The following is a 20,466-nucleotide window of genomic DNA, read 5'->3' as shown; positions in this document are numbered from 1 at the left end:
TAAAGTTCAGTTGTACTTCCTACTTCACTGAGGGAAGATCTTTACCAACAACTCTGTCTGGTATATTTCTTCCATGCATGCCCTCAGTTTCCAATTTACAGAGGTGGTTATTCGGTGTAGAATAACAGGGAAAAGGAACCCTGACAATAGCATGCAGTTGCATATATCACCTATTGACCCCAATTGTAGAAAAATAAAATGTTTGCAGTATCCCTTTGTATCAAAAAGCATGATCAACGACGTACTTCACTACAGTACTAAAAAGAATGACAACATATACGTAGTCTCCGAATATATGACGAAAGGCATACATTGAACCCGCGATAGGCCATGGATACGTTTGTCATATACGTCTGTAGCATTTCCTGGCATATATATATATATATATATATATATATATATACATATATAAGGCGTGGTGTGAATATAGTATAACTATGTATAGTAGAATTAAAGGATGTTGAGGTTGATATCAGACGATCACACTGATCAGAAATGATAGAAATATATTTAGAATAGAATTTTCCCAAAATTCATTTCGGGTCCATTTTGATCAAATAGGGCCGTTTGATTCCGTCTAAATAAATTTTGCCGAGAACCGCAAGTGCCCTGATTGCACTGAAAGCTCGTGTTTGACTCTTTGATCTCTTCTAGCACTGTTTCCAAACCTGTAGCATTTTCTGGTTTGGCATTTTATATAATTGGCTGCGCTAGACGGAGTGCTAACCGCAGGGCATTTTGGGATGGCTGTCTGCAAGTTATTATGGGGAAGCCTGCCTAGGGTCATTGGATCCTTATTCTAAATTGTAAAATGGCGGCCGTCACTATGCGGGGGCTGCCACTTTGACATGATTCGTGCACTGTGAACCCCAAAAGTTTACAATTTTGGTCAATCGGTACCTTTGCCAAATTTCGACCGAGTTCTATTCATGTATTCAAGGAACAGAGGGAGACGTAGTTGTGTCATCATCATGTTTCAGGTGTTATTTTCTCGCCCACTAGCCCATAGAGTTGGAAATGACAGGCATAGAAGATGGGGCCGGGCTGCAAGAAAAAAAAAATCACCTGGATATTAGATTTATAAAAAAAATCTCAATATATCCGTAATCTCTTCCATTCCCTCAATATCAGGGAATTTATCCACTTCTTGAATCAACTCCATTATGTAACTGAGAGGATTTATTAGGCTGGCGGCAAGAAGAAAGAGAGCCGTCCAATATCCAAGGCATAGAAAGAGCTTGGTCCATAAGCCGTCATAGGGTGGCCCAAAATTATAGGACTCCAGATTCTGCAACAAATAAGGAAACGGTTATTAAAGTGTTATTGACCTTATACAAGTGAATAAATCTTATATTTATATTACAAAAATAAACTAGAAGTATTAAAATATATTACTGTGTGCTTGATTGACAACAGATTTCCCAGGCAGCAGAGGTGGGGGGAGGGGTGAGTGGGCACATAGGAGATTGTGCCCACTAATAACAATCAGGGGCGGACAGAGACAGCAAGGCTTTTATGTAACAGCTAGTTTGTTGAGAGTGAGGTGGCGCAGCTATAGTGGGGTGCGGAGGTAGCAGTGGCACCAAGGACCATGGAACCTGGTTCCCTAAAGGGCTCTCTGGCCCATACATAGACACCAGAATGGCACATGGGAGGGTCAGGGCCCTGATAGAGGTTTTGCTTTATGTACCAGGAGCTTCAAGTTAAGGCTCTGAAGTTCTTGGATGGTGCGCCAATTTATTTTGTGGATTGTAATACAACAATAATTATGAACCATGGAAATCATTATCAATCCTTTATATGCCATAAAGTAGGCAGTGGGAAGCACTGGTCAGGCCCTCTGTTTACTGGCCCATTGTGCAGCTGCCTATATGGTACAGTATCCCATATAGAGCCCCAGTGCAGCTACATATATGTTACATTATATCCTATAGAGCCCCTATGCAGCATGTATGGTCCCGTATAGTATGGTCCCTACAAAGCTCCTATGGTTCAGTATATTCACTCCTGATAACAATACAGTAATAATAATGATACTATAGAGGGTAAAAGTCGCACTCACTTCATGAATCCATATGAGGCTTTTCTGGAGCCAAGACACTTCTTCCTCTACAGGTGGAGCTGGTGTTGGAGTCACCTGTAGTAATATAGTTATTTTATACATTTCATTATAGTTATTTTATACATTTCTGTAATAACAGGGATAGGGAAACAGACAAGTGAGCCCTAATCTACCCGCCACTCAGTCCCTGCCTACTTGCAACGACCCGCTCTAGGCGACAGGGTACAACTGGGCGACGGTCCCTACACTCAGTAAGTGCACGACAGACAACCAGACAAGGAAACACAGAACAAAGGGAAACGGGGCAGTTGCCCACGGCAACACCGTGAGCAACAAGAGTAGAAAACGAGCAGAGTCAAACCAGGAGAGTACGAGGTTCCAAACGCAGAGCAGGAGAGTAGTGAACAAGCCGAGTCAAACCAGGAGTGTACGAGGTACCAAATGCAGAGCAGAAGAGTAGTCAGTAAGCCAGGGTCAATACGAAGCAGGGACAAGTAGTTCAAGAAGCTGCAGCAGGGCCAGGAACAAAACGAGAAGAATCACAAGCAAGGAGGAACAGGAAAGGCAGGAATAAATAGACAGAGGGCGGGAGCTAGCTCCGTCTGGCCAGGCTGTGATAGGCTCTCCCACTCCTAAACCTGCCATCCTGAGTGGTGGAAGATGGAGTCAGTCTCACAGACATAGAAGCAGGTGCAGACTGATTACATATGGGCGTGGATACAGAAGCTGTGCCTGGCAGATCCTTAACAATTTCATTATAGTTATTTTTTACATTTCATTATAGTTATTTTATACATTTCATTATAGTTATTTTATACATTTCATTATAGTTATTTTATACATTTCATTATAGTTATTTTATCACTCTCAGTAAGTCAGTAGGAGGATTGAACTATCACCGGCTCCTATATATCTCACTGATGGATTGTAATTGAACAATTATTATCTAGTAGTCAGTAGGAAGCACTGTTATTTTCTATTTAAGATGCTGGTGGGCCCTCTGTTTACAGCGCCCTGTACAGCTGTACATGTAATACAGTATGCCCCATAGAACCCCTATGCAGCAGCATATACAGCGAAGGAAATAAGTATTTGATCCCTTGCTGATTTTGTAAGTTTGCCCACTGTCAAAGACATGAACAGTCTAGAATTTTTAGGATAGGTTAATTTTACCAGTGAGAGATAGATTATATAAAAAAAAAAAATAGAAAATCACATAGTGAAAATGATATATATTTATTTACATTGTGCACAGAGAAATAAGTATTTGATCCCTTTGGCAAACAAGACTTAATATTTGGTGGCAAAACCCTTGTTGGCAAGCACAGCAGTCAGACGTTTTCTGTAGTTGATGATGAGGTTTGCACACATGTTAGATGAAATTTTGGCCCACTCCTCTTTGCAGATCATCTGTAAATCATTAATATTTCGAGGCTGTCGCTTGGCAACTCGGATCTTCAGCTCCCTCCAGTGGCGTAACTACCGCCGTAGCAGCCGTAGCGACTGCTATGGGGCCCGCGGCATGAGGGGGCCCGTCTTGCCCGCCGGCACGGGCCCCCACCATTGCTGCAGGCTCCGCTAGCAGCCGCTATGGCTGCTACAGCGCGACGCCACTGAACACTACGGCAGAGCAGGGAGGTATCTCCCCGCTCTGCCATTAAACAAAAGACATGTATCCCCTATCCACAGGATATCCACAGGATAGGGTATACATGTGTGATCGCTGGCATTGATAGGGAGAACGGGGGACTGAAAGTCCCATGAAGTTCTCCATGACTAACCTCAGACTTCCAGGGTCTGCGTCGGCAGCTCCATAGAAATGAATGGAGCGCCGGTCGCGCTTGTGCGCATGCGTGACCAGCGCTCCTTTCATTTTTATTGAGCTGCCGACACAGACGCCGGAAGTCAGAGGTTAGTAATGGAGAACTTTGGGGGGACTTTCAGTCCGCCGTTCTCCCTATCGCTGCCAGCGATCACACATGTATCCCCTATCCTGTGGATAGGGGATGCATGTTATTTGTAGGACACACTATAGGTCGCATTTATTTTGGGGGGCTGTATGGCGTTCCCTACAGGGGGGGGGGGCCCTGTATGGCGTTCCCTACAGGGGGGGCTGTATGGCGTTCCCTACAGGGGGGGCTGTATGGCGTTCCCTACAGGGGGGGACTGTATGGCGTTCCCTGCAGGGGGGGACGCTGTATGGCGTTCACTGCAGGGGGGGCTGTATGGCGTTCCCTACAGGGGGGGCTGTATGGCGTTCCCTACAGGGGAGGCTGTATGGCGTTCCCTACAGGGGGGGCTGTATTGTGTTCCCTACAGGGGGGGCTGTATGGCGTTCCCTACAGGGGGGGCTGTATGGCGTTCCCTACAGGGGGGCTGTATGGTGTTCCCTACAGGGGGGCTGTATGGCGTTCTCTACAGTGGGGGCTGTATGGCGTTAGCGCCATACAGCCCCCTCTGTAGATAACGCCATACAGTCCCCCCTTTAGATAACGCCACACAGCCACCCTTGTAGATAACGCCACACAGTCCCCCCTGTTGATAACGCCACACAGTCCCCCCTGTAGATAACGCCACACAGTCCCCCATTCTCCCTATCGCTGCCAGCGATCACACATGTATCCCCTATCCTGTGGATAGGGGATGCATGTTATTTGTAGGACACACTATAGGTCATATTTTTTTTGTGGGGGGCTGTATGGCGTTCCCTACAGGGGGGGGCTGTATGGCGTTCCCTACAGGGGGGGCTGTATGGCGTTCCCTACAGGGGGGACTGTATGGCGTTCCCTGCAGGGGGGGTGCTGTATGGCGTTCCCTGCAGGGGAGGGCTGTATGGCGTTCCCTACATGGGGGGCTGTATGGCGTTCGCTACAGGGGAGGCTGTATGGCGTTCCCTACAGGGGGTGCTGTATGGCGTTCCCTACAGGGGGGCTGTATGGCGTTCCCTACAGGGGGGGCTGTATGGCGTTCCCTACAGGGGTGGCTGTATGGCGTTCCCTACAGGGGGGGCTGTATGGCGTTCCCTACAGGGGGGGCTGTATGGCGTTCCCTACAGGGGGGACTGTATGGCGTTCCCTGCAGGGGGGGTGCTGTATGGCGTTCCCTGCAGGGGAGGGCTGTATGGCGTTCCCTACAGGGGGGGCTGTATGGCGTTCCCTACAGGGGAGGCTGTATGGCGTTCCCTACAGGGGGGGCTGTATGGCGTTCCCTACAGGGGGGCTGTATGGCGTTCCCTACAGGGGGGGCTGTATGGCGTTCCCTACAGGGGTGGCTGTATGGCGTTCCCTACAGGGGGGGCTGTATGGCGTTCCCTACAGGGGGGGCTGTATGGCGTTCCCTACAGGGGGGACTGTATGGCGTTCCCTGCAGGGGGGGTGCTGTATGGCGTTCCCTGCATGGGAGGGCTGTATGGCGTTCCCTACAGGGGGGGCTGTATGGCGTTCCCTACAGGGGAGGCTGTATGGCGTTCCCTACAGGGGGGGCTGTATGGCGTTCCCTACAGGGGGGCTGTATGGCGTTCCCTACAGGGGGGGCTGTATGGCGTTCCCTACAGGGGGGGCTGTATGGCGTTCTCTACAGTGGGGGCTGTATGGCGTTAGCGCCATACAGCCCCCTCTGTAGATAACGCCATACAGTCCCCCTGTAGATAATGCCATACAGTCCCCCTGTTGATAACGCCATACAGTCCCCCCTGTAGATAACGCCACACAGCCCCCCCTGTAGATAACGCCACACAGTCCCCCCTGTAGATAACACCACACAGTCCCCCCTGTAGATAACGCCACACAGTCCCCTCTGTAGATAACGCCACACAGTCTTCCTCTGTAGATAACGCCTTACAGTCCCCCTCTTTAGATAACGCCATACAGTCTACAGGGGGGGCTGTATGGCATTATCTACAGGGGGGGCGCTGTATGGCGTTATCTTCAGGGGGGGCTCTGTATGGCGTTATCTACAGGGGGGACTGTATGGCGTTATCTACAGGGGGGGCTGTAAAAAAGGCACTATCTACAAGGGGGGGGGTTGTGTGACACCCAGGGGAGGGGGGGGGGCCCTGTCAAAAGTTTGCTATGAGGCCCAGTCTTTCCTAGTTACGCCCCTGGCTCCCTCCATAAGGTTTCGATGGGATTAAGGTCTGGAGACTGGCTAGGCCACTCCATGACCTTAATGTGCTTCTTTTTGAGCCACTCCTTTGTCGCCTTGGCTGTATGTTTCGGGTCATTGTCGTGCTGGAAGACCCAGCCACGAGCCATTTTTAATGTCCTGGTGGAGGGAAGGAGGTTGTCACTCAGGATTTGACGGTACATGGCTTCATCCATTCTCCCATTGATGCGGTGAAGTAGTCCTGTGCCCTTAGCAGAGAAACACCCCCAAAATATAATGTTTCCACCTCCATGCTTGACAGTGGGGACGGTCTTCTTTGGGTCATAGGCAGCATTTCTCTTCCTCCAAACATGACGAGTTGAGTTAATGCCAAAGAGCTCAATTTTAGTCTCATCTGACCTTAGCACCTTCACCCAATCACTCTTAGAATCATCCAGATGTTCATTTGCAAACTTCAGACGGGCCTGTACATGTGCCTTCTTGAGCAGGGGGACCTTGCGGGCCCTGCAAGATTTTAATCCATTACAGCGTAATGTGTTACCAATGGTTTTCTTGGTGACTGAGGTCCCAGCTGCCTTGAGATCATTAACAAGTTCCCCCCGTGTAGTTTTCGGCTGAGCTCTCACCTTCCTCAGGATCAAGGATACCCCACGAGGTGAGATTTTGCATGGAGCCCCAGATCGATGTCGATTGACAGTCATTTTGTATGTCTTCCATTTTCTTACTATTGCACCAACAGTTGTCTCCTTCTCACCCAGCGTCTTACTTATGGTTTTGTAGGCCATTCCAGCCTTGTGCAGGTCTATGATCTTGTCCCTGACATCCTTAGAAAGCTCTTTGGTCTTGCCCATGTTGTAGAGGTTAGAGTCAGACTGATTAATTGAGTCTGTGGACAGGAGTCTTATATACAGGTGACCATGTAAGAGCTGTCTATAATGCAGGCACCAAGTTGATTTGGAGCGTGTAACTGGTCTGGAGGAGGCTGAGCTCTTAATGGTTGGTAGGGGATCAAATACTTATTTCTCTGTGCACAATGCAAATAAATATATATAATTTTGACAATGTGATTTTCTGTTTGTTTGTTTTTATATATAATCTATCTCTCACTGGTAAAATTAACCTAGCCTAAAAATTCTAGACTGTTCATGACTTTGACAGGGGGCAAACTTACAAAATCAGCAAGGGATCAAATACTTATTTCCTTCACTGTATGGTACAATATTCCCTATAGAGCCCCTATGCAGCAGCATATATGGTGCAATATTCCCTATAGAGCCCCTATGCAGAAGCTTATATAGTACAGTATTCCCTATAGAGCGCATATGCAGCAGTATATATGGTACAATATTCCCTATAGGGTCCCTATGCAGCTGTATATATGGTACAGTATGCCATATAGATCTCCTATTCAGCAGTATATATGGTACAGTATATCCTGTATATCTCCTCTGCAGCTGTATATATGGTACAGTATGTTCTGTAGATCTCCTATGCAGCAGTATATAAGTTACAGTATGTCCTGTAGATCTCCTATACAACAGTATATATGGTACAGTGTGTCCTATAGAGCCCCTATGCAGCAGTATATATGGTCCAGTATGTCCTGTAGATTTCCTATGCAGCAGTATATATGGTCCAGTATGTCCTGTAGATCTCCTATACAGCAGTATATAAGGTACAGTATGTCCTGTAGATCTCCTATACAGCAGTATATATGGTACAGTGTGTCCTGTAGATCTCCTATACAGCAGTATATATGGTCCAGTATGTCCTGTAGATCTCCTATACAGCAGTATATATGGTCCAGTATGTCCTTTAGATCTCCTATACAGCAGTATATATGATACAGTATGTCCTGTAGATCTCCTATGCAGCAGTATATATGATACAGTATGTCCTGTAGATCTCCTATACAGCAGTATATATGGTACAGTATGTCCTGTAGATCTCCTATACAGCAGTATATAAGGTACATTGTGTCCGCCCCTGATAACAATACTACTATATAATAATAAAAATGATACTACACTGAGGAAAAATGACACTTACTTGATAAATCCAGTTAAGGCTTCTCTGGAGCCAGGACACCTCTTTCTCTTTGGGTGGAGCTGGAGCTGGAGTTGGAGTCACCTGTAGGAATATAGTTATTTTTTCATTTTCATTTTCAGTAAGTCGGTAGGAGGATTGATCTCACACCTGCTGCTAAGTATCTGACTTATAAAGAAATGTTATCAGTCCAAGTAATATGTCATCTGGATCTAAGTCCAACTTCAGCAACAAAAACAATACAGAAAAGCACACAAAACAGAAAAAAGAAAATCATCCCGTGACCAAACATCACAACCACCATTGTCCTCTGCTAAGTTCTCAGACTGATTCTTGTTAGGATTATGGATGTAAAGCAAATTACACTCCCCAATAAGAAGAATTACTATTCTGTGAATATCAGACTCACCCAAGAGATCTGTGTCTTCAGGAGGCCTAGGAAGGTCATGCAAGGTGACGCCTTGGGTGGATCGGGTGGTAGCGGAGTAACCTGCAATAAACAGAGTTTACATAGAGGTCAGGGGAAGGTCAATGTCTGGTGGTGTTGTCATGTCATGGGTAAATCCTCTGTATGGGACAGTCACAGTGGTCGTTATGGCCAATAGTTATAAGGTGATAGGCTTCTCTAGGGAGAGGATTTACCCAAATATCCAATGGGCCATGGTGTGTTTACTTATGTTACATACGTGGTGGAAGACAATAGCCCAAGACTTAAAATTTAATTTGTATCTGTTTTCTTAAAGGGGTTTTCCGGAAGCAAACAATAACATTTTGTTAAACAAAACAATCCAAAACAAGTGACTTTGCAATATACTTACGTTGGATCTGATGAATGTAGCGTCGTATCCCATCTTCAGTCACGTGACCACTTTCTAATCCAAAATTGGCACTTCCTCTGCAGACCCGTCCATTAGCTCCGATAGCTAACTTCCTGTTTCCGGTTATCAGAGAGTCCGGTTTCGCCACAAATTACGTAACTGTACCACGTGTTTCCTCATCTGTTTAGCCATGTCCGGGCGGTCCGCAATTTATTCTGCAGGGCCGTTCCAGAACGTCCTGCAGAGTTAGCATGTTTGCCGCTCCACGGCGGCATTTAACTCTGTGATACAGCTGTCTCTAGACAGCTGTATCATGGATCTTTAACCGGAGACCACTCAGCGTGGTCTCCGGTCATGTGATCGTTGTGACAACCTGTCACAACCATCACATTGCTCCTTATAGCAGCGCTTATGTGCCGACTGTGAGGAGCTCTGTGATACAGCGGTCTAGAGACAGCTGATATCACGGAGCTTTTACCCGAAGACCACTCAGCGTGGTCTCCGGTCATGTGATCGCTGTGACAGCATGTCACAGCGATTACATTGCTCCTCCCAGCCGTCCTTGTGCGCCGACGGTAAGGCGCTCAGCCATGCTGTGACAGCCTTTCACAGCGATCCCATGCGTGCCGACGGTAAGGAGCTCCATGATACAGCTGTCTAGAGACCGCTGTATCACCGAGCTTTAGAGTGGTCTCTGGCCAGATGATCGCTGTCACAGCGATCACCAGTTGCATCTTCTCCCAGAGAGGGAGAAGAATAATGTAATGTAAAAAAAAAAAACACACTTTCTTTTTTCAATAAAAATGTATTCTATAAATAAATATGTCTATCTGCTACACGGCGGCTGTGGCCACGCACGACACAGGTCGACCAGCCAAAGATCGCTATGTCCCGTAGCCTACATTTCATGTAATAAAAGTCAATGTGGTGTCGCAACGCGCAAGTTGCCACGACATGACAGTTGCGAGAATTCCAAACGGTCGTGTCGCAGTTACTTGCAGGTCACAACGCGACCACATTGACTTTCATTACTTGCGGTGTAGGCTATGGGACATAGCGATCTTTGGTCGGACAACATGTGTTGTGGCCAAAGTCACCATGTAACACACGGAGTACCAGGCAAGTAGATGAGATTTTACCAAACTCATCCGCACGCTGCAGACATTTTACACGGAAGATTTTCAAATCTTTGATATGTCGTTAAATTAATACCTTGGGATCTACTTTCCATAAAGTGATCATATTTGGGGTGTCAAAGGGGTTTTCCAGTCTACAAAAATTGATGGCCTATCTTCAGGATAAGCCATCAATATCTGATGGGTGGTGGCCCGTCTCCCTGCAGATCGGCTGTTTTGAAGGGGCCGTGATGTTCGTACGAGCGCTGCTTCCCCTCCATTTCCTTTACTGCTCACACTGTGAATCACGGACACACTTGTAGCGGCGGTTCACAGTATTACAATATACACTTGAATGGGAGAAATCTGTAATACTGTGAACCGCCGCTACAAGTGTGTCCGTGATTCACAGTGTGAGCAGTAAAGGAAATGGAGGGGAAGCAGCGCTCGTACCAGCACTGTGGCCCCTTCAAAACAGCCGATCGATGGGGGTGCCGGCTGTCGGACCCTGACAGATCAGATATTGATGGCATATACTGAGGAAACCGCGTCAGAAAATGCGCCAAAAAACGGCCAAAAACGCCTCCTATTGGTTTCAATGGGAGGCGGAGGCATTTTTACCTGGAAAAGAACTGGCATGCCCTATTTTGGGGGGTTTACGTCTCTGAGCCCCCATTGACAACAATGGGAGGCAGAGAAAGTGTTTTTCGCTGCGTGTTTGACCACGGCGCTCAATGGCCGCGGCCAAAACCCGGCAAACGGCGTGGAGGCAGATCAAAATCTGCCTCGGAATTCCAGACAGAATTTTGAGGAAGAATTTTCTGCCTGCAAAAAAACTCAGTGTGAACAGGGCCTAATACAGGATCTCTTGGAACAGATCCAGCAGCAGGTGAGGAAAATGTGCTGACTGGATTGTGTGTAGCAAGATGTCTGACATAGGTGGAGTGGGCGGACTTACATTTACCAAGCTGTGAAAGGGGCGGGGGAGGGAGATGATGCCTGTACTTAGATCAAGGATAGATGGAGGCACAAAGGATCATGATGATTATTACTGTGTAGGACAGTGCGCAGGGACGAGCTGCCGGGAATTACAGCAGGGAAGGACCTGTGACCATAGAGGGGTGTGGCCAGGGGCATAACTAGGAAAGACTGGGCCCAATAGCAAACTTTTGGCTGGGGCCCCCCTCCCCTTGGTGTCACACAGCCCCCCAGTAGATAACGCCATACAGCCCCCCTGTAGATAACGCCATACATCTCCCTGTAGATAACGCCATACAGCCCCCCCCTGTAGATAACGCCATACAGCCCCCTGTAGGTAATGCCATACAGACCCCCTGTAGATAACGCCATACAGCCCCCTGTAGATAACGCCATACAGACCCCTGTAGATAACGCCATACAGCCCTCTGTAGATAACGCCATACAGAACCCCCCATGTAGATAACGCCATACAGAACCCCCTGTAGATAACGCCATACAGAACCCCCTGTAGATAACGCCATATAGAGTCCCTCTGTAGATAACGCCATACAGCCCCCTGTAGATAACGCCATACAGCCCCCTGTGGATAACGCCATACAGCCCCCTGTAGATAACGCCATACAGCCCCCTGTAGATAACGCCATACAGCCCCCTGTAGATAACGCCATACAGCCCCCTCTGTAGAGAACGCCATACAGCCCCCCATAGGTAACGCCATATAGCCCCCACTGTAGATAACGCCATACAGAGTCCCCCTGTAGATATAGATAACTCCATACAGAGTGCCCCCCCTGTAGATAACGCCATACAGCCCCCCTGTAGGTAACGCCATACAGCCCCCTGTAGGTAACGCCATACAGCCCCCCCTGTAGGTAACGCTATACAGCCCCCCTGCAGGTAACGGTATACAGCTGCCCCCCCTGTAGGTAACGCCATGCAGCCCCAACCCCTAAAAAAAATTCGACCTACAGTGTGTCCTACAAAAGACATGTATCCCCTCTCCACAGGACAGGGGATACATGTGTGATCGCTGGCAGCGATAAGGAGAACGGGGGACCAAAAGTCCCCTGAAGTTCTCCATGACTAACCTCTGACTTCCGGAGTCTGTGCAGCTCAATAAAAATGAAAGGAGCGCTGGTCACGCATGCACACAAGCGCGACCGGCGCTCCATTCATTTCTACGGAGCTGCCGACACAGACCCCGGAAGTCCGTGGTTTGTGATGGAGAACTTCAGGGGACTTTCAGTCCCCCGTTTTCCCTATCAATGCCAGCGATCACACATGTATCCCCTATCCTGTGGATATCCTGTTGATAGGGGATACATGTCTTATGTTTAATGGCAGAGCGGGGAGATACCTCCCCGCTCTGCCGTAGTGTTCAGTGGCGTCGCGCTGTAGCAGCCATAGCGGCTGCTAGCGGAGCCTCCAGCCATGGTCGGGGCCCATGTCAGCGGGCGACATGGGCCCCCTCATGCTGCGGGCTCCTTAGCAGCCGCTACGGCTGCTACAGCGGTGGTTACGCCACTGGGCGTGGCAGTATTCAAATAGCTGAGATGCTTTGGAGGAAGTGGGGGGGGGGTGCAAGCTGTCTCCTCAGATGCAGCAGAGGATCATGGATATGGTGGGTTACAAGACAGGAAACAAACAGAAAGAGCAGCAGTGACGATGGAGATCAAACAGAAACTGGTTAGGAGGTTAATAGTAGGTATTAGGGAAGGCAAACCAAGGCTGGGGGACACTTTTTAGAATTTTGTTTTTTTCCTGGACAACCTCTTTAATTATATATTTTGGTTATTTTGTAGTCACTACACGAGGACTACATTGACCATAAGTCACTTTGTTCCTTTAGATTCATATTTTTGGGAGGGAAACTACTGTAAATTTAATCATTTCAGTCTAGTATGACATCTCTAAAAATACTTAAAAATGTTTGACTTACTCCGAAGATGTTCTCCTCGAGCCACTCAATGACCTTCTCAATCCGAGACGACGGTTCCTCCTTTTGTGGAATAGGTTTTTCTATAGTAATCTGTAAGACAAGATTGTGACTGTACATTAAATGTCTGCTCAGCGCCAATGTTCAGCCTGTAAAGCATGTACTGATTGTTTTCATACAAGGAAACCAGGTAAAAAAGCAAAGGATTTGCCTTTGTAGATCCTGAGTAAACACCTCAACGACAAGTACTACACATGAGTAAAATATTTTATATAGCTCCACTTTTAAACAATAATTTCTTAACCCCTTCCCGACATCCACTGTACATGTATGTAAGTATGGGTCCGGAACTGAGCCCACGACATGTACAGCCTGTGTCAGCTGTATATTACATTTGACACCCTTCCCTAAGGTCTGGGATCAGAGATAATTCCGATCCTGGCCATTTAACCACAAATATGCCATGGTCAATAGTCTTCTCTGTCCCCCCATCACCCCCTGTGACGCGGGGGCGGTGGTTTATCAGGGCAACCGGGGAGGGCTAAATGAAGGGGATAGTATCCTATTAAAAGGGTTGTCTTACAATTGATAATTATCACTTATCTACTGGATAGGTGATAAATGGCTGATCACTGGACGCGCCCCTGCTGGGACCGCCACCAATAGCGAGAATAGGGCTCCCAAACTGTATCTCCTTACCGCTGCTTTATTCAATGTCTATGGGACTGACGGAAACAGATGGGCGCTGTACTCAGCTGTTTCCATTATTCCCATGGAATTTGAATGGGGCGGAAGAACGCATTCTCAACCACCCCTCTATTCAATGTCCTCATCATTGTGGTCAAGCAGTAGGGAAAAAAACAGGGGGTTGGAGACCAACACTCAAGCAATCGGTAGGGGCCCCCAGTGATCAGACAATTATCACATATCCTGTGGTATACTCCATTTAAGCCCTGTGCAGTGTATTGTATGAGCCAATCAACACACGTTTAAGTCCCCCTAGTGGAACTAAAAAAAATGAATATTTTATATATATAAAAAGAGACATGACCTCTGGGTAAATAGGGTGATATATGGGCATATAAATAACACAGATCGACAATATTGGTAGTAAATTCTTACTCACCCAAATACCGTCTCTCCGATATGCTCACAGCAGTCGCAAAATAGGGCATAGCCTTCCTTGGGGGGCAGAGCAGCCGGTGGAGCAACTTACAATAAAAACATAACAAATTATAGAGAAAAGCCGACATGACCACAATAAATGACTTATAATTGGGGGTCAGTAAATAACATAAGACCTCACGTATGCGCTGGAGGAGATTTATTCTCTGTGCATTACTTATGCCATTACTCTTTATATTAGTATGTAACTTATCTCATAACAGCCAAACCGGAGACGCCTCCATGGGTCTTTCTTTTCAGTTTGGAGAAGTCTATAGTTTGACTGATATGAGCTAATTTGCATACTTTTTTCCCCATGAAGCATTGGCTGTAAATAAGTCTCCATACATCTGCTTGCTCTCTTCAATAAGAGCCAGTACTCCCACCACACTCTTTATATTAGATTATGACTCAGCAGTGACATTTGGTCTCCTGCGGTTCGCTGTAAAATGTGTGTATCTGAAGAGGATACAACTGATGTACAATATAAGATACAGTATAAGCGGGGCAATGATATCATCCCCCTACTCACCCCAAATATGGACTTTGTCATCCATCTGTATATGTCCGATAACTTGGACGGCTCTGCTCCAGGGGGCACTGCTAGGGCATTAGTCTAGAATAAAAAGTGAGATAGTAAATTGTAAGACAATACAAAGTACAAATGTCATAATGTAACACAGTGGTAGCCGGGGCCTAGACTGTCAACATTGTGTTTTCATAAAATGTAATAACCATTCACATTGAATAAGCCCCCGGACAACATGTGACGCTCTTTGTCCTAGAAAAGCCCCACTTACCATCTGTGAACCAGTCACAGGGCAGATTAGTATCACAATAATACAAAGCTTCAACCACATCGTCAGTCGCTTTCACCTCAGTGAAATGAGCCAATATGGAGGCAGCAGAGAAAGTGACCACGATGGTGTTTATGACAGACCTCCCAATCGTCCCGAATCCGGCGGGCAAGTCCCGGTTTTTGACTGCTGTCCCGCCGTCCCGGCGGTCTGAGCAATGTCCTGCCCTGCCCCAATCTATCTATCTATCTATCTATCTATCTATCTATCTATCTATCTATCTATCTTTCTATCTAATCTATCTACAAAAATAGAATCCTGCAGCACAGGCTTAAATGAAAGGGGGTGCAAGCGTTAGGGAACTGATCACTGTCCCTATAGACAAAAAGCAGTAAATAGGCAGTAAATAGAACAGAAACGAAGCAGCTGAGTGCTCACACGAGTGCTTCAGCGTCTTCGTTTTAGCGATTGGTGGGGGTCTCAGTGCTCGGACCCCCACCAATGCAAACTTCTGACATGTCACTATGACACGTCAGAAGTTTGTTAAACGTTTACCAAACACTTTAAGTATAAAAATGCCTAAATGGATGCTCCTAATGGAGTTAAAAGGGTTATCCAGTCCCTAAAAATTCATGACCTATCCTCAGGATAGGCCATCAAAAGATGATGGGTCGGGGTCCGACTTCCGGGACCCCCTGCCGATCAGCATTTTTGAAGGGGGTGCAGCGCTCGTTGTACTACTTTGATGATCTACGTATTTTTTTTTATGTGGGGAAGTTCATATTTCAATAAAAAAATATTTTCTTATGTCTCTGTGTTTTCTTTAATACTTTAATAGCGCCTTAGTAACGGCAGCAGTCTGATTGACAACGTCCATTACTAAGGTGGGGCTTAATGTTTGCTAGTAAAATGGCTGCAACTAACCCCCCATTATTACCCCTGTACTCACCGCCACCAGGGGTGCTGGGAAGAGCCGGGTGCGATCCAGTACCAGACCAACTGTAGTGATGGTCGGGCACTGGGCAGCAGCAGGCTGGTATTATGAGGCTGGAAAGGGCCAAAAACCTTGGCCTTTCCCACCCTTGTAATGCTAGGCTGCTGCTGCTGTGTTGTATCTGGCTGGTTATGGAAAATGGGGGGGGGGACCCCACGTCGATTTAAAAAAAAAAGAAAACGACATTGCTTTCCCCCCCATTTTCCTAACCAGCCAGATTCAACAAAGCAGCAGCAGGCTAGCATTACCAGGGTGGGAAGGGCCACAGTTTCTGGCCTTCCCCAGCCTAATAATATCAGCCTGCGGCCACCCCAGAGTCCGGCCATCACTACAGATGGTCAGGTACTGGATCGTACCCGGTTCTTCCCGACACCCCTAGTGGTGGTGGGCACCAGGGTAATAATGGGGGGTTAGTTGCAGCCTTTTTACTGGGTCACACTAAGCCCCACCTTAGTAATGGACGCAGTCAATCAGACAACTGTCATTACCAAGGCACTAATAAAGGATTAAAAAAAACACAGACACATGAGAAAATATTTTTTTTATTGAAATAAGAACTCTCCCACAAAACCCTCTTTGACCATTTTATTTTGAAAAAAACGTAGATTATCACAGTAGTCCAACGAATCTACAAGGTAGTCCAAACGGTCCAGCGGAACCTGCAAAACAAAATAATAAGGTTTGTAATATGAAGAATAAAAATACTTCTCCTCACCTCTAGCGACTTCTGTCTTCTTCCCTTCGCTGCGATATATACTAGACGTCAATGAAAAATAATTCCCCTTCATATAACTCTGCTACCTGTCAGCTGAAAAGTCATCCACCACAGGGAAAAATGTTTCCCCACCATGTCTGATTCCCCAGTGTTTCTTTGTGGTTCTCCGCCATGGGCAAACATTTTTCCCTCTGGCAGATGATTTTTCCATTGACAGGTAGCAGAGTTATACAACAGGAAAACCAATTCCCCATCATGTAACTCTGCTACCTGTCAATTGAAAAGTCATCCACCACAGGGTCTCCCTCTTGACTTTCATTGTTCTCAGCCTTTAGGTTTGTCCTGCAGCTGCTGCCGCCGTGATGAGCAAATGTTATAACCAAGTTAGGAAAAGTAACACAAAGACGATATAACCGGATCCATAATATCTGTGATATGCAGACAGTCCAGAGATCCGCAGTGAGAATGTGCACGCATTATTTGAAGAAGGATCTGGCCGTGATTTGATGGGCTTATGCGGGATATTGGGCGTGGCTTAAAATGTCCCTCTTTTCCGAATTCAAAAGTTGGGAGGTATGTTTATGACATCACCAGCAACACCACCTGTGACATCATAGCTCCATAGAACGGAAAGACTGGATTATACCAGATTATACTAGTTCTGTAACACAAATATTGGACAGAACTTTTGCTTAACCTCTTAAGGACGCAGCCTAGTTTGGCCTTAAGGCTCAGAGCCCATTTTTCAAATCTGACATATTTCACTTTATGTGGTAATAACGTCAGAATGCTTAAACCTATCCAAGCGATTCTGAGATTGTTTTCTCGTGACACATTGGGCTTCATGTTCGTGGTAAAATTTGGTCGATATATTCAGTGTTTATTGGTGAAAAATTGCAAAATTGAGAGAAAATTTTAAAAAAATAGCATTTTTCAGAATTTAAATGCATCTGTTTGTAAAACAGACGGTTATACCACCCAAAATAGTTACTAGTTCACATTTCCCATATGTCTACTTTAGATTGGCATCGTTTTTTGAACATTCTTTTATTTTTCTTGGACGTTACAAGGCTTCGAACATAAACAGCAATTTCTCATATTTTTAAGAAAATTTAAAAAGCCTTTTTTTTAAGGTACCTCTTCAGTTCTGAAGTGGCTTTGAGGGGCCTATGTATTAGAAACCCTGATAAAACACCCCATTTTAAAAACTAGACCCCTCAAAGTATTCAAAACAGCATTTAGAAAGTTTTTTAACCCTTCAGGCATTTCACAGGAATTAAAGCAAAGTGGAGGTGAAATTTGCAAATTTCATTTTTCTTGCTGAATTTCAATTTTATTCAATTTTTTTTCTGTAACACAGAAGGTTTTACCAGAGAAATGCTACTAAATATGTATTGTCCAGATTCTGCAGTTTTTAGAAATGTCCCACATGTGGCCCTACTGCGCTCGTGGAATAAAACACAAGCCCTAGAAGCAAGGAAGCACCTAGTGCATTTTGAGGCCTCTTTTTTATTAGAATATATTTTAGGCAGCATGCCAGGTTTGAAGAGTTGTTGAGGTGCCAAAACAGTAGGAATCCCCCAATAGTGACCCCATTTTGGAAACTACACCCCACAAGGAATTCATTTATGGTTGTTGTTACCATTTTGACCGCATAGTTTTTTCACAGCACGTATTTGAATTGGGCTGTGAAATGAAAAAAATTTCATTTTTTCAAATAAAATGTCATTTGTGATCAAAATTTCTTCTTTTCACAGGGAACAAAATACACCATTTTGTTGCCCAATTTGTCCTTAGTGCGGCAATACCCCATTTGTCGTGATAAACTGCCGTTTGGGCCCATGGGAGGGCTCAGAAGGAAAGGAGCGCAATGTGTTTGTTGGAGTCCAGATTTTGCTGGATTGGTTTTCGGGTGCCATGTCGCATTTGCAGAGCCTCAGAGGTATCAAAGCAATGGAAACCCATCATAAGTGACCCCATTTTGGAAACTACACCCCTCAAGGAATTCAAATATGGTTGTTGCTACAATTTTGACCGCACAGTTTTTTCACAGCACCTATTTGAATTGGGCTGTGAAATTAAATAAATGTCATTTTTTCCAATAAGATGTCATTTTTTATCAAAATGTCTTATTTTCACAGGGAACAAAATACCCCATTTTGTTGCCCAATTTCTCCTGAGTGCAGCAATACCCCATTTGTGGCGATAAACTGCCGTTTGGGCCCATGGGAGGCCTCAGAACGGAAGAAGCGCTGTGTGTTCTTTGGAGTGCAGATTTTGCTGGTTTGGTTTTCGGGTGCCGTGTCGCATTTGCAGAGCCCCAGAGGTATCAAAGCCATGGAAACCCACCAGAAGTGACCCCATTTTGGAAACTACACCCCTCAAGGAATTCTTTTATAGGTAATGTGATCATTTAGACCCCATAGTTTCTTCACAGAACTTATTTAAATTGGGCTGGGAATTAAAAAATAAATATTTTTTCCAATAATATGTCGTTTTAGCTCAAAAATTCTTATTTTCACAAGAAATAAAATACCCCATTCTGTTGCGCAATTTGTCCTGAGTGCGGCAATACCCCATTTGTGGTGATAAACTGCCGTTTGGGCCCATGGGAGGGCTTAGAAGGAAAGGACCACCATTTGGCCTACTGGGGATTTTCTAGTGCGAAGTCATGTATGCAGAAGCCCCTGAGGTACCAGTACAGTTGAAACCCGCAAGAAGTGACCCCGTTTTAAAAACGACGCCCTTAAGGCATTCGACAATTGGCGCCGTCCCTACTGGGCAGATTTTGAGAATGAGGCACATCTGTTCATCGAATGTGAACTTTGAGAAACAATCTAGGGATTTGCGAGAAAGATTCTTGGACAGGGGGTACAGTCACAGAAGTATTAAGAAAGGATACAGACGGGCACAACTCACGAGTCGGGATTAAATTTTACATCCATTGGGAATAAATAAAAAGAAAAGTGATCAAAATAATATTCGATACATCACTACGTATAATAATCAATGGTATACGATGAGATCTATTTTGGATAAGCATTGGCCAATTTTGCACCTTGAACCTGCTATTGTGGGAAATCCATCCAAAAAACCCCAAATGACAGCTCGAAGGAGCATGAATCTTAAAGACATGCTAGTGAAGAGCCATTATGTACTGAGGCAACAAAGCTTATTTTCATCAAGCAGTCCCAGACAGGGTTGTTACCCTTGTGGTGATTGCCTATCATGTACGAATATGGTCTGCACAACAACCTTTGTGTCAATGACAGAGAATAGGGTTTTTGAGATCCGACACTATATCTCTTGCAGCACAACGAATGTTATATATTACGCAACCTGTGGCTGCCAGAAGGTATATGTTGGTTTGACCTCAAGACAATTAAGGATTAGGGTAAGAGAACATGTGCGTGATATAGTCGCTACTAAGGAGGTCGAGGACCTCACACTCCTTAAAACAATCCCCAGACACTTTAAAATACACCATGCCTGTGACCCAAAATCTTTCAAGGCATGGGGTATTGACAGAGTCTTTTGTGGCATTAGAGATGGGGATGTTAAGAAATTGTTGGCTCAGAGGGAATGTAAGTGGATTATTACCCTTGGTACAATGGCCCCTGTTGGTCTGAACGAGACATTACGTTTTGCCTCATTCCTTTAAACTCTATCTTTATTTGTTTTTTAACCTTTTTAATCTGTATATCTACTAATATATGTTTTTGTTCTGTTTAGTT

The 20,466-nt window shown here is 45.7% G+C and overlaps 1 protein-coding gene across 1 annotated transcript; it reads right to left on the bottom strand.

Moving 5' to 3' along the window:
- Positions 1–909: 909 nt before the first annotated feature.
- Positions 910–15,086, bottom strand: LOC142712968 (uncharacterized). The gene is made up of 7 exons (XM_075848603.1): positions 15,027–15,086; positions 14,759–14,842; positions 13,066–13,155; positions 8,622–8,702; positions 8,216–8,296; positions 2,063–2,137; positions 910–1,288 (listed from the first exon to the last, which is right to left on the bottom strand). Exons 1-7 carry the CDS (start codon positions 15,084–15,086, stop codon positions 1,079–1,081), a joined length of 681 nt encoding a protein of 226 aa, XP_075704718.1. The 3' UTR covers positions 910–1,078.
- Positions 15,087–20,466: the final 5,380 nt, after the last annotated feature.

The sequence above is a fragment of the Rhinoderma darwinii genome, unplaced genomic scaffold (assembly GCF_050947455.1).
Source record: "Rhinoderma darwinii isolate aRhiDar2 unplaced genomic scaffold, aRhiDar2.hap1 Scaffold_4335, whole genome shotgun sequence".
Lineage (NCBI taxonomy): Eukaryota > Metazoa > Chordata > Amphibia > Anura > Rhinodermatidae > Rhinoderma > Rhinoderma darwinii.
This window is presented reverse-complemented; position numbering and strand designations above follow the sequence as displayed.

Excerpts from the sequence above, each read along its gene's own strand:
- LOC142712968 (XM_075848603.1), bottom strand. The coding sequence starts at position 15,086 with ATGTGGTTGAAGCTTTGTATTATTGTGATACTAATCTGCCCTGTGACT. Across the intron at positions 8,703-13,065 it reads TCGAGGAGAACATCTTCGGA|GTTACTCCGCTACCACCCGA; the intron begins GTAAGTCAAACA and ends TGTTTATTGCAG. Across the intron at positions 8,297-8,621 it reads TGAAGACACAGATCTCTTGG|GTGACTCCAACTCCAGCTCC; the intron begins GTGAGTCTGATA and ends ATATTCCTACAG.